At 40.6% G+C, this 14940-nt stretch overlaps 1 protein-coding gene across 3 annotated transcripts in view; it reads left to right on the top strand.

Annotated features, from left to right (window-relative positions):
• The window catches only part of LOC111507951 (uncharacterized), a 353913-nt gene that overhangs the window by 152118 nt on the left and 186855 nt on the right, over window positions 1–14940 (top strand). For all 3 annotated transcript variants that reach the window (XM_074178365.1, XM_074178366.1, XM_074178367.1), the window contains 5 exons: window positions 724–972; window positions 6363–6513; window positions 11920–12148; window positions 12871–13121; window positions 13178–13347. In XM_074178365.1, the coding sequence (XP_074034466.1) occupies window positions 724–972; window positions 6363–6513; window positions 11920–12148; window positions 12871–13121; window positions 13178–13347 (1050 nt within the window). The remainder of the gene's footprint in view (window positions 1–723; window positions 973–6362; window positions 6514–11919; window positions 12149–12870; window positions 13122–13177; window positions 13348–14940) is intronic.

The following is a 14940-nucleotide window of genomic DNA, read 5'->3' as shown; positions in this document are numbered from 1 at the left end:
GTGAGTGTTGAGATGATTTTTATTTATTTACTTATTCATTGTCCCTTCAACCCTCAAGTCATTACAGTCAGTTCGATGAAATCAATAACACCATTAAACAATTTAAGATACATGGTGGGTTAAATTTTATGAATCATTCCAATGTATCTGAGAAATTCTATAATTTTGCATCTCACCTAGGAGTTCAGTCAGGGCGAGCGCGATCTCGTTCATTTGGCGTTGGTTATTGTAGCTTCGACGTGATTGCCTCCACTCATATTGTCATGCATCGATGACAACTTTTGTTGTGGGGTTGATTTCTTCATTCCTTGGCTAGTTGATCAACGATTTCATTTCATTGGATGCCTGTTTGGAATGTAACCCAGACAAATTTAATTATCTTTTCCTGCTGCTACAGTAGGTTCATTTCTATTTTGATGAAGAAGATAATTGGATGGGATGGATACAGTTGGAGTATTGCAGATACGGAACTGAAGGAATCGGTTACAATCACTTCTTTCATTATTATGTATTCGGGGTTTTATATTGGAGTCTATTTTTTCGTTATATAGTACCATGATAATTACATTTTGAAACAGAAAATAACTGAAAAAAAGTTGTCTCAATTCATGATAAATTGAATTGAATGAAATTTTGTAATTTTTGAATGCATATAGAATTTTTATAGAAATATACACTACCAAATCTTTAAATTTTTTTCCGAATTTCATTTTAATTTTCTAGTTATCTGGATGAAAGGGTTGAAAGATATCACCAATAGTATGAGATCAATGAAGGAGAAATCGAACGATTACATAAGATTCACCTTGAAAAGGGCAACAGCTGAAGATGCCGGAACGTATTGCATCCTTGCGAAAAATCGACATGGTTGTGACAGAGCGTTTTTCACAGTACGTTTGAGGAATAGGGCGAGATCGGTTACTCCGACCAGACCTGAACACGAGATATATCATGAGAGATATTGCAGAGAAGGTAAAGTTAATTACTCTTTTATTTTCTGTTGCGGTTCCGAATAATGTGTTGTTACATTAAACCAATCATTATAACAATATGAAAAGAATAAATTCGTGTATCGTTATAAAACCTGTGAAGAAATGATCGTTTCGAATTATTTGTTTAACATGAACATCAGATTTGCATTATTGAATTGATTACTATGCCCAGAGATACATTCATAAATGTATATGAGGTAGGTTTATTTCAATAACCATAGAAGGTATTTAGAGATCAAACTCTAGACTGATAGACCGTGGTGGAATAGAACTTGTAGTAACCTGCTTAACGGATTTTGTGCTCTCGTGACTCCGATCATGAAAACCTACGTTTACAAAAGGTATTCAAACCTGCCTCGGTTTTCAATAATACGTCTGTCTGCTCGAAAAATAAGGTGACTTTCCATTCTTCTCTTGTGCCAGTGTTTTTTCCAATCGAAGCAATTCGAATATGCACTTTTTGGAATATCCTTGAACTTCGGTTTTCATCTCTTCAATCGTCGCAAAATGCCTTCACTTCACAGGCCTCTTCAATCTGGCGACAGAAGAAAGTCGCAGGGTGTCAAATCTGGCGAATACGGTGACTGAAACATGATTACGATGTTGTGTTTGGCCAAAAAATCACGAACGAGCAATGAAGAGTTATCATAACGTAGAAACCATGAATTGTTTCTTCAAAATACCGGACGTTTTTTTTTGTATTGCTTCTCGCAGTAGGCGCGTAACTTCAAAATGATACTTCTTACTTACCATACGACCATGTGGCAAGAACTCCTGATAGACTATGCTCTGATGTACTAGGAATTGAAGAAAACAGTAAGCAAAGCCTTGACATTCGATCGAACTTGTTGTGCGTGGGGGCTATTGGTTCTTCTGGGCTCCATTCGGACGATTGGACTTCGGTTTCGATGTTATAACAATATACTCATGATTCCTGAACTTCGCTGCCACACGCTTCATGCCCAAAATTTCCGAAAAAATGTTCATGACATGAGCCAACCGATATGTGGTTCGACGATTTTCCATAACATTTTTCTACACTTTCTCATCCATTTAAGATTGCGCTGCAGGTAAATCAGACGGCAGACATTCACACAATACAATGAATGAGAAAACGTTTACCAAATGGACTCTCCGCTTTCCCGTCGATGAGAAAGGCATGAGGGCTTCTTTTTTCAGTAATTGCAAAAGTTTCATGTTTCAATTAATACAAATGTACCAGGTTGAGTCAATCACTCTCCACTTTTGTCTCCAGAAATGAATAAGTGGAAACACTTATTTTTGGTCTTTTGATAATGCGATACGTAGTCAACCACGTTTATTGAAGTTTTGTGATTTAGGTTCTCAATTTAAGTTCTCAATTTAGATCGGACGGTAGCCAGTCGGTTCAACGTGGGTGCTTTGTTCACTCATTCAAATCGACCGCCGTGTTGGTCGCTGGTTCAAGCCCCAGGCTGAACGATCTATTTTCACTTGCTATCGTCCAACCCGTGTTAGGAATCACACGTTAAAAGGTAAGACCTCGTTAGACCTCTCACAAGTTTCGACTTCTGAAGGTTGTCTTTGACAGGAGTGTGACAACAGGTTAACGGAAAAACAGATTTTAAACAGATTTAATTGTAGAAAAAGCTTACCTTATTGTACACTTTCTTCAAACTATTAAAAAAAATTGTTTCTGATTATTAAAAGTGTGAGTGTATTCTACTTATACGTGCCATTTATAATATCTCTCTTCCCTCTTTCTCTCTTCGAATAATATCGTTTGTCAAGCAATTATTGGGGCTTACAAATATTTTGAAATTCAGATTCGACATTCTTATCTGTCAATAACAACAGAGCTTCCTTGAATATATTTCCTCATTATCAAATGAGACATCCATCATTCACTCGCATTACTTCAAAATTACTTCTCGCATTTGTTTGAGCACGAATTTCCCGGTATTTTCTAGTCTATAAATTCTCTGAGTAACTATAAATATTCAATTATAGTATGTAACATCTTGATGAAAGTTGAAGTTTTGTGTGTTTGCCAAAAATTCACCTACAATACAAATGCTAAAATTAGTTAGTGTGATGCTCAGATTCCTTACCAGAATCACTCGAGATATTCGAACTCTCTAAAATTAAATGAAATCAGAATCCGAGATATAAATCAAAAAATGCGCATAATCAATCCACTGGACGACACGGGATGTCAATATGCCAACGAACTATCTCTCACCCAACTCAGGGATAAGTGGTGTTCTAGGAACTGTGTCATTTCAGATTTCCTCAATTATCTCGTCAAATATCAAGGTACGATTCTGTTTGAGTTAGAGTAATTTATAGCGGATTTAGAAGTGAAACTAACAAGTAGTGCGTTCCATTTTCAAGTTATTTGGACTCAAATATGTTTGAATTCACTTTTACTTTACATAAGTCTGAGCAGCAAAATCTCATCTCAAACACGGTTGAGACTTGTGGTTATAAGGTTTTATCTATTGTATACATGACTTAACTGGCTATTGATTGCCAACATAGTAATGTAGTTCCACTTGTTTATACATTATATTCTATCCGGCAATTTTATAAAGAACAAGAATTAACTCAGCTTCCATAATGTCTGGATATTTTTAAATGCACAAAGAGAAAGTGGTAGCTTCCGATATTACCATTACTATAAAAATAATAGCATGAAGTTATTATTCAAATTATGTGTGAAATGTATGAAAAAAAGAAATTATTTCTTGGGACAGAAATTCATAAACATATTTCACTTTAAATATGTCATACGCACGACACCAACAAAAAGGTAAGATGACAATAGGATGGGTAGGAACTGAAACGGCATAAGATCAAAAAGTAGGTTCCACCTGAATTTGCCTTTTTTCAATTTAATAGATTCAATAATTTGAACCAGAACCCAACAACGAAGCATTCGTGATCCCACAACAGACAGTGACGTTTCGACCCGCCAAAGATCTCATCAGTAGTGCTAGGCTAAAAACTAGGCTAAACTACTCGAAGGACAGTTGAGTCCAGCAAAGAGCAATGGCAATGGCATCTTCCCTCATGAAGACGCCATCCATGAAATCGATATAAATTGCAATCAACGAATATCAAATATGAACGTGACTTTCTAAGGCTTTCATTTGCAAAACCAAGCTTCAACGTCAACTGCTGAACAAAAATCCACTGTCTTTCTCTGTAACTTCCACTGTTAGGCATCTGGATGAAAACCTAGCCCAGAAACGAAGTATTCTACTAAGTTGAGTAAGAAATGCATTGCTGGACTCAATGGTCCTTAAAGAACAAGTGTGAGTAAATGAAGACGTCTTCTCTTAACGAAACGATCGACGAAGGCTCCCAAGGTTTGTGCTTTGGAAACAGTTGTGTCCAGCATTGCATTCGTGATTCAATCAAGCACCACTAATGGGACCTATATAAAACCTTGTTCTTGGATTCCAGTCTCAACTAGTTGCGTTGCAGTGGAAGCTACAGAAAGCGATGGAGTACGTATCTGATACAGTTTCTTGAAGCTTGGCTTTGCAATGGACCGCCTTGGAAGCCCCGTCGATATCTGATATTTGCGTCGATTCCATTGATGGTGTTTTTGTGAGGGAAGATGTCATCGCTTATACTCACATTCAATACTCTTCTCAAAAATATCTTAACGTTTCGACAATAACTTTTACATAGGCAAACTCTTTGCAAAACTTTCTACAAGGAACTGTTTCATGAACTAGTTGTTTGTGTTTTCAAAAATGTGTCCAGTGTTAGAGAGAGACAAAAAGTCCAATACGTTGATGAGAATTAGAAATGCGTATTTTTCCAATCGTTCTATATAGTTGCATCGGATAAATGCCTGTGAAGAAAAAATTGATACTAGTATGGGAAACGGCAATATATTTATTATTGGAACCAATTGAAGAACCAAACTGAAAACTGAACTACAAGGAATTCACTATCAGCCTGTATAAACCAAAAACATATCAGATATTAGTAGGAGTTACACCAATTCAGCAAGACTGTGACCTCATCACACCAGTTGCCTTTCAGCTTGCTAGGCAAGGCAGACAGACCACTCAGCCAATCAGAGTGTACAAAATTATCACGTGGCGTCCTCGCGTATTGGTTTATTCTTTTGCAGTAGTAGTTTTCTCTCTGCAGTTCTGATGTGGATATGTGGCTGAACGGGTTCTAACTTGACAGAATTCACTGTCGAAAACCAATCCGAGTTCATCGGATTCTCAGGCAGCCACATCGAAATTGAATACTCCAACTCTGGCTTTTTCAGTGTCATGGACCATGCAGAAGAGATAATCTCAATTACTGATGACTTTTAAAACTCGTCCAGCCCCTTTCAGTGATCAAAAAATGTGTAGGTACCTGTCGAACTGACGATTTAGGATAAAAACTTTTTGAAGTTGCATCATTTTTCGGCTCTTCAGGTCGAATTGGTTTAGCTCCTCTAAAGTCCACTTGACTACTCCAAAAAAGTAGAATAGGTTAAAAATGACAAGTTTGTTTGTGGCAGCAACATTGCTCTGTGCTGGCCGTTCCGATGACCAGATCTGTCGGAATTCATGGGGATGGCTGCTACAACTGTTTCATCGTTTTTACGCATTGGGGGAAATAACCATAAACTTTTCATGAATTTTTTTTCTATTAATTCGTATCTGATCCGAACAAGATAAGTGAAGACAAGGAATAACACGAGTTCGAGCATATTGAACAATTCTAGGAGAGTCTGAGGGAAATAGTCGATACTTGATGAAAATCTTTAACGTATTCAGGTAACACTCCATTGTGAGATTTCCACTGAAAAGTTCAGGAAACCATAACACGTGTTTCACTACACAATAGCTACCTCAGGCATGTTCATACTGAGAACTGTTAAGTACTTTTTGAGTACTGTTCAGTACTGTTGAGTACTGTTTCGAGGAAGTTATTGTATAATGAAGCATTCGTAATGGTTTCGTGAACTTTTCTTCCAATGAAATTTTTCTAGAAGAGTAATTTTCAATATCCATTCCTTCTGCCTTGATTCTAGCCTCACTGCTTTCATGTGATGTGATATTGCCAACACAAAAATATATCTTCTTGAATATAATTGCATTTCAGATGATTCAACTATTGATGTTTTTTTCATCATTTCCCTTTCTGTCGCCTAAATCTATCCATCCAAATAATTATAATCCCTTTCTTCCTTCTAACTTCTCATCTATTTTCAAATATTCGCACTTCTTTTTGAATGTATAATGTGACAATCACCAATTCCTAACAATAATAACTATTCAATGAAAAATGTTTGGATGAAATCCAATAATACTGAAAGAATGATGAGACTGAAGTAGTGAGATTTTTTGATGAAACCTTTTCATGATTCAGATGTTCCTGGCCGCATTCCTGGAGAACCCATCGTTAGCGATTCCGGCCGAAATTGGCTCAGCCTCTCTTGGGAGAAACCAGAACAACGTGGAACCACTCCGATTTTGGGGTACCGCATCGATGCCTGGGAACGCGGTAGTGAAGGTGCCAGGTATGTACTTAAGTGAAAACAACAACGTATGTTCTGTACTGAAGAGGCATAAGCCTATAGCAAGGCCCCCACACGAAACACACTTTCACTATATTTTGTAATCAATCCTGAAGCTTAATAAACATTTTTGACTTGACTTGTTTCAAACATCATGAAAAACGTATCATTTTGAAGTTGAACCTATTTTTCAAAATATCACACTGTTTTTTATGAAAAATCATTCACATATCAGGCTGTTACCACTTTCAATATATATATAATAAATATATAATACCACAACCATGTTTATCGTTCAAAAAGAAAATTAGGAACATCATATTCGATAAACAGTGATCACAACAATCTGTAAGACAATTCATCTATCAATAATTTTTGTTTATTTTTTTTGTTGTAACTATATATATGTGTCAATTTGTAAATGTACAAAATACTGGTTGAGTGGAAGAGTAGCGTAAGCTAAGCTCCGCCTGTATAAATAAAGACAATTTATTATTATTATTATTATTATTATTATTATTTCACCGTAGTGTGCACTGGTCAGGCCCTATCCCCCGAAGCTCCGATACATTCGGGAGGGCGCGCCAGCATAATCAACCAATGACCACTCCCCACACCGTGGGGTAAGTGATCATTGGGTCCGAGAATCATGTGCCCTGAGCAAACGCAGTGATCCAAGAATGACAGCCTTCTGCATCTGTGCGGCTAAGATTTCTGCCTTAGTGCGGCAAGCCGGTATGATTTTGAGATTCGAGAGTAGAGAAGACATCATTCCACCAAGGACTCCAATAATCAGAACGACCATCTTGACAGAGTGATCTGGATAGAGTCTGCGGAGTTCGAAGAGAAGATATTTTATCCGTTTTTTCTCCTCTTTTCTGACGATATTCGTCTCGCCAGGAGCTGAAAACTCCACGACAAATATCGTTTTGGTCTGGTGGTCGAGAAGGACTACATCAGGCTTATTAGTTTGTATGAGCCTGAGGGTGGGGAACGAATAGTTCCAATAAATTCGGCACTTCTCGTTCCCCACAACGGATTCAATATCCCCCGGAGCGTAGGGCAACACCGGTGTCTCGTCAATACCGTAAGAGTGCCGTAGATGGTAATATAGCACTCTTAGGGTCGCGTTATGTCGATGGATGTAGGCCGAGACCGCATATGCTGGACATGCTGATAGCAAGTGCATTAGGGTCTCGGGCGCCTCGCGGCAGGCCCTGCACCTTGTGTTAGTCTACCGCAGTCGCCATCAGGCGACTGCGGTAGACTAAGGTGTTGAAGACACCATCCTGGCAAGCCATGATGAACCCCTCAGTTTCCGACTTCAGCCCACTCGACCTGAGGAAAGCGAACGTCAGGCGCTTTGATAAGCCAAGGTCTTCAATGTTATTGAAGAAGACCCCATGCATCGGCTTATCCCTGTGTCTCCGCAGAAGTAAGGTGATCTCTGCGGCTTTTATCTGAGCTTTTTGCTGAACGGCTTCCAACTCGGTGGCAGAATTGTAGTCAACTCGTTCAGAGCCGAAAACTATACCGAGTTCATCAGCTGCTCGAGCAGCTGCCCTAAGGAGAAATGCTCCAATTCCTGCTCTCTCATGGTCACGGACCATGCAGAGAAGGGGATCCGAACTCCTGACGACTTTACAGGCTGTATCCAGTACCATTCTGTCATGTAGATACTCCAAACTCAAAAGTCCACGACCTCCCTGTTGTCGGGGGAATTACAACCGGGGGAAGTACAACCGTGGAACGGACGATTTGGGATGCAAACTCCTATTATTATTATTTTTTTTTTTCACCGTAGTGTGCGCTGGTCAGGCCCTATCCCCCGAAGCCCCGACTGCAGGGATGGCCACTAACACCCTTGGCCTTTGGTGAGTTGCGACACCACTTACCCGAGCAACTGGTGCTAAACCGGACCGGCAGCCCAGGCGCACCCGGGAAGGAGAACTCTATTCTCCCTCCGGTGCCGGCCGTGGGTCCACAGGGTTAACCACCCGGTGGACCCAACACTTGGTTCCCAATAACGATGATTTGCCTACTGACGACAACCCTGGCAACGACAACGGACGCTTTGAATGGACACATGAGCTGAGAGATAGCCTTATGCATTGCTACGAGAGTAGTGAGCCCGCGCGAAGAGGGTACATGGTGAGATTGCATGCTCTGTGGTGTGAAACACATCCGGAGCATGCCGCTTTTTCCGCCCAAAATCTTAGGGATTACGTGTCCTATCTTCGGCGGCAGGGCTATATAGCTCCTCCCCAGCCTGCTAGCGAAGTGGTAGAAGTGGCAGTTCTACCACCTGTTGGCACGGCTGGAGAGGAGACTCGCAAAATACCACCAATGGAGACGACAATCAGAACACGCATGGCTCTCCACAGAATTAGGCCCCTGAAGCCACAAGAACTGGCTTGTTTGGATGCGGAGGTTCATAGTGTTCTAACAGAAGAGGCTGACATCTGGCAAATCAACACCGCCGTGTATAACGTCGTCCAATCGCTTTCCGAATCGGAAAGACGAAATCCCGGCCTTGCGGTTCGGAAGATTGAACGGCGTGTACACAAGATGGAGGCTAAGATCACGTCGGCGAGACAACACGCGTCTCGTATCCAATGTGTGATGGACTACAGGGCGGCCAATAGGCCTTTCACGCCCGCAGTGCGGCGAATAGCCGCCGATTTACGACGTATCCATCACACTCTAAGCCAAGACGTGCTGTTGACCACCAAACAGCATTGCCTTGATAGGATACGAATGCTAGTGGCTGCTAAGAAGTCACTAGTGAGGCGAGCGAGAAGTATCGCGGAAAATCTTAGGTTCCGCGAGAAACCTTCTCGCTTATTCCAAGAGCCTCCACGTGTTGTGGATAATCCGCCGACTGCTGATCAGGTGGAATCCTTCTGGAAGGATATCTATGAACACCCGCAGCCACTCAACTTAGACACTCCAGCCCTAGCGCAGTTCGAAGCTTTCAACAGAGAGCTTCGACAGCCTGAGCTCAATGAACTGCGCAACCCGATAACCCCGGATGACGTTCGAAGAGCCCTTGTTGGTTCCAAGAACTTTGCTGCTCCAGGCCCAGATGGGCTGAACACTTATTGGTGGAAAAAACTACCAAGTACCCACCGCCATCTGGCCAGAGTTTTCAACTCATGGCTCGATGGAGAGCAGCCGATTCCGGATTGGTTTGTCGAGGGGCGGACCGTTCTTATCCCCAAAAGCGGAGATTTGACGATTCCTAAGAATTACAGACCGATAACATGCTTGAATTCGTGTTATAAGTTGTTTACAAGCATCTTATACACACGAATACTCACCGCAGTTGACCGAGTGTTCGAACGGATATATGAGCAGAGAGGGTCGAAGAGAGGAGTCGCTGGATGTAAAGAGAACCTGCTCATCGATAGATGTGTAACGCAGGACTCGATACAATATAAGCGTAACCTCTCTATGGCCTGGATCGATTACGTAAGGCATTTGATACAATTTCGCATGAGCTCATCTTGCATTTGCTCAGATGCCTTGCGGTACCCGATAACATAGTGGGATGCATTGAACAACTGATACCACTTTGGCGAACTCGCTTCACCATAACATCTGGTCAAGCAAGAGTCCAAACAAGGTGGGTCACTTTCAGAAGGGGTGTATTTCAGGGTGATTCCCTCAGTCCCCTTCTATTCTGCATCTCACTATTGCCATTATCCGTTGCGCTCAGAAATACTCGAGGGTATAACTGTGGCACCCTCGGAAACCGGAGGCACAAGGTCACCCATCTATTTTATTTGGATGATCTTAAACTTTATGCCTCTGGAGAGAAGGATCTCCATCAGTCCTTGAGGGTGGTGGAAGAGTACACGCATGCTATCGGTATGAAATTCGGGATAGACAAATGTGCAATGGTTCATCTCAAAAGAGGACGATGCGGGGACTACGGAGAGGATGTGCAGCTCGTAGATGGAAGCATCCTACACCATCTGGATGCCGGAGAGACGTATACTTACCTCGGGGTGGAACAACGCCACTCACAAGAGGTAACTGCAGTGAAAAACTCTCTCCGCGGCAAGTATCAGCAAAAACTTCGACAGATCTGGTCATCGGAGCTGTCGGGGAAGAACAAAGTTGCAGCAACAAATATGCTTGCCGTTCCAATCTTACTCTACTCGTTTGGAGTAGTGAAGTGGACTCGGGAGGAGCTGTATCAACTGGACGTAAGGACCCGAAAAATGATGCATCTCTATAGTAGTTTGCATACCAAATCGTCCGTTCCACGGTTGTACTCCCCCCGACAACAGGGAGGTCGTGGACTTTTGAGTTTGGAGTGTTTACATGACAGAATGGTACTGGATACAGCCTGTAAAGTCGTCAGGAGTCCGGATCCCCTTCTCTGCATGGTCCGTGACCATGAGAGAGCAGCAATTGGGGCATTTCTCCTTAGGGCAGCTGCTCGAGCAGCTGATGAACTCGGTATAGTTTTCGACTCTGAACGAGATGACTACAACTCTGTCACCGAGTTGGAACCCGTTCAGCAAAAAGCTCAGATGAAAGCCGCAGAGATCACCTTACTTCTGCGGAGACACAGGGATAAGCTAATGCATGGGGTCTTCTTCAATAACATTGAAGACCTTGGCTTATCAAAGCGCCTGACGTTCGCTTTTCTCAGGTCGAGTGGGCTGAAGTCGGAAACTGAGGGGTTCATCATGGCTTGCCAGGATGGTGTCTTCAACACCTTAGTCTACCGCAGTGTCGTGATGGTTATAGAGGTTCCCGACACAAGGTGCAGGGCCTGCCGCGAGGCGCCCGATACCCTAATGCACTTGCTATCAGCATGTCCAGCATATGCGGTCTCGGCCTATATCCATCGACATAACGCGACCCTAAGAGTGCTATATTACCATCTACGGCACTCTTACGGTATTGACGAGACACCGGTGTTGCCCTACGCTCCGGGGGATATTGAATCCGTTGTGGCGAACGAGAAGTGCCGAATTTATTGGAACTATTCGTTCCCCACCCTCAGGCTCATACAAGCTAATAAGCCTGATGTAGTCCTTCAGAACCACCAGACCTAAACGATATTTGTCGTGGAGTTTTCAGCTCCTGGCGAGACGAATATCGTCAGAAAAGAGGAGGAAAAACTGATAAAATATCGAGATTTTCTCTTCGAACTCCGCAGACTCTATCCAGATCACTCTGTCAAGATGGTCGTTCTGATTATTGGAGTCCTTGGTGGAATGATGTGTTCTCTACTCTCGAATCTCAAAATCATACCGGCTTGCCGCACTAAGGCAGAAATCTTAGCCGCACATTATTATTATTATTATTATCATTATTATTATTATTATTTTATCAACTGTATTATAACGTTAATTTGATAAATTCATTTATCGAATTTATCGACCTTTATAGATGGACAGAACTAGGAGTAACCCCCTTGAACAGCTTTGATGCCTTCAATCTGAAACCTGAAGCAGAATACCAATTCAGAGTAACACCAAGAAACAGATATGGCTGGGGTGAGAGCATAAATAGTAGTACGATCACTTTGGGTAGACCCAATATCTTGCCAGAATTCATCGAGATACTTCCTGGACAAATGAAGGCATTGGTTGGATCTGATATGTCTCTAGAGTGCGAGGTTAGTTGTTTTCAATTCAAAAATTGAATATTGATTGGTAAATGCTAAATGCTGTTTTCAAAAGTGGTCAGCTGGAAAATTTCTGTAAATGTAACGTTCAAATCCATTTCGGGACCAGATTACAAAATTTCAGCTGACCAGTTCTAGGAACGAATTTTGGTATGTATGAAAAAACATTTTTAAAGTAGGTACTTAACGAATGAATATTACTGAAGTTTTTTCCCAACATCACCATGTGATCATCTTCAAAAGGAAGGTCAAACTCTTCCTCTGGAGTTTTTTCTCAGTACCAAACAGTTATTTTAACATCTCGACACGTGTTTGGATCACCAAGTGATCATCTTCAAGAGGAAGATCCAACTCTTTCTCTTGAAAATGATCACTTGGTGATCAAAAAACGTGTTGATGTGTTGAAATAACGGTTTAGTGTTGGGAAAAAACTCCAGTGATATTCATTACTACACCAAAGGTTCCGAACAGTGCATCACAAATACTTTACGAATACAAAGTAGGTACTTATCTAACATATGGAGAATGAACGTTGAAATTTCTGGAGAAAGCACTGAAGAAGGGTAGATAATTGAAGTTTACTCATTCCACTATTTTAGTCCCCCTTCATTTGCAATTTCTTCCTTTCCACTGTGTACGAATAATACTATTATTCAACTCAACTAAATCCTATCTTATTTTTCTGAAAATTCATATACCATCGTCATTTTCAGGTTCGTGGCGAACCGTTCCCTACCATCCGGTGGTTGAAAGACTCACGAGAACTTTATGACGTAGAAGATGACAGATACAAAATCATGCAACATGGTAGTACATGTTCCTTAACCATCAGAAATCTGCAAGAGATGGACTCTGGTCGCTTTATGTGTGAGGCTACGAATAAAGTTGGAAGAGTGTCCACATTCGCAAGGCTTTCCGTCGTTAAAGATCCAAAAATTTTGAGTGCTGATGCAAGATTGAAACTGTAAGTAGAATTTGAATGATTGAGTACGTCAGTCTATCGATGATTATGAATTTCAGTGGAATTTCCGAGTTCACGAAAACTCAGGGACTACCTCCTCAATTCACTATGAGACTGAGGGATAGAAGAGTTCAGATGTCGTATCCAGTAAGATTAACCTGCCAAATAGCTGGTTGCCCGGAACCAACTGTTAAATGGTTCAGAGATGATAAGGAAATTATTTCTGATGGTGAGTTTAGAGAAATTCTTTGATTTCTGTCGGAAAATTCGTTCATAACATTACCTCTTATTTTTTCGAAAATGGCCCGAAATAGTTTGTAAACTTTTCACCAATATTAGAAACATTCAAATGAATATATTTTTCTGTCCCAAAATTTGATAAACATCTGTTTTTACTTCAGTCCTAAAGAAATGAGAGAACCTAGAGAATATTGACTTGTAAATTGTATTTCATTCGAGAATTTTTGTATTTACCTAGTAGTAGAACTATTACCTGATTATTGTATATTCGAGTTAATCAGTCAACGATAAATATTCCTTGAAAATATATGTGGCACACATGGTCTCATTTTCTAGACAGTTTTTCCGTGATAATCATCAATTTATATATAATCCTGATATATAACCAGTTTGTATGTTATATATTGTATATTATAGTATTTGTATGAAATATTTGAGTGTCTTGCGTATGTAGACATCATGGTGGCTCCGATAGCGGAGTTGGTTAATGCGCCTGTGAAGAGAGCGGGATAGCCGGGTTCGGATCCCGGTTGAGTCTTATTGTTTCAATTAACTATTTTTTTCATTTATGTCTGCATAACGCAAATTCAATCACTGGTATTAGGCATATTGTTTGTATCTTCCGTTATTAATTGAAGTCAAGTTTCAATTGAACCATAGAAATGATCTAATGAAAGCACTCCTGGTGTATTGGAAACACAGCAGAACTGTTTGAGTCGTCATCGCAACCCAACTCTTGTAGTCGTCCGCTTTTTGTGCATTGGTTTTGTGAGGCTGCTACGAATGGCTTGGTTCCCCACCTTTATTTACCAAGTACCTATCCATGGTATCCGGTTACCGGATTCCATGTGAATATGGCAAGTCTTACATCGGTGAAACCGACAAGTCTTACATCGATAAAAACAAGAAGCTATTGAACGTGCGTATACAACATCAAGTGGTCCGTAGATGAAACTATTCACGGAAAATAAGTTCAAAATCATGTTTAAAGAAGTTTTGCATTCAGTCAAGTTAGTGTGCAGATCCGCAATGCATGTAAACCTTTAATCAAGTGGGAAAATTAGCTACGGTGCACTGAATTGAAAAATCGAATTGATTTTTTTGACCCCATTTAATTTTTCCTTTATTTAGTGTTGATTTTTTTAATTCGATTTTGATTCAATTTTATTTTTCCTTTATTGTTCATCATTGACATTTTATTTTGTGTTTGTAATATCTCTTTCTAACTCATATTAAAAACTCATTTCCATTTCAGGTCCCAAAAATTTGTTTTCTACACAAATGATCAATCTCATTTGATGGGCAGGGTTCGAACCTTTTGTGTAAATGAATCTATTTAAGTGAAACTGAGTTTACATCTATGTTAATTTCAAGTAGGTGAGATTGATCAGGAGATCAAAAAAGCATCACATTTGGCATAATGCTGACGATAGTATATAACTTTTCCAGTCGATAATATATCCATTGCTGAATATAATTTCTTAATGATGAGGTATCACTTGACACCTGATATCATTCGAAAAACTTGGAAAATGACACCCTCACTTAGAGGCTTGAAGATTTTGCTATGCTTTTTGCTGAG

This window comes from Leptinotarsa decemlineata, unplaced genomic scaffold (assembly GCF_025532065.1).
Source record: "Leptinotarsa decemlineata unplaced genomic scaffold, Ldec_3_MD MMD2_tig00003736_RagTag_RagTag, whole genome shotgun sequence".
NCBI lineage: Eukaryota > Metazoa > Arthropoda > Insecta > Coleoptera > Chrysomelidae > Leptinotarsa > Leptinotarsa decemlineata.
The sequence above is the reverse complement of the archived record's forward strand: the minus strand, read 5'-3'. Positions and strand labels throughout refer to the sequence as shown.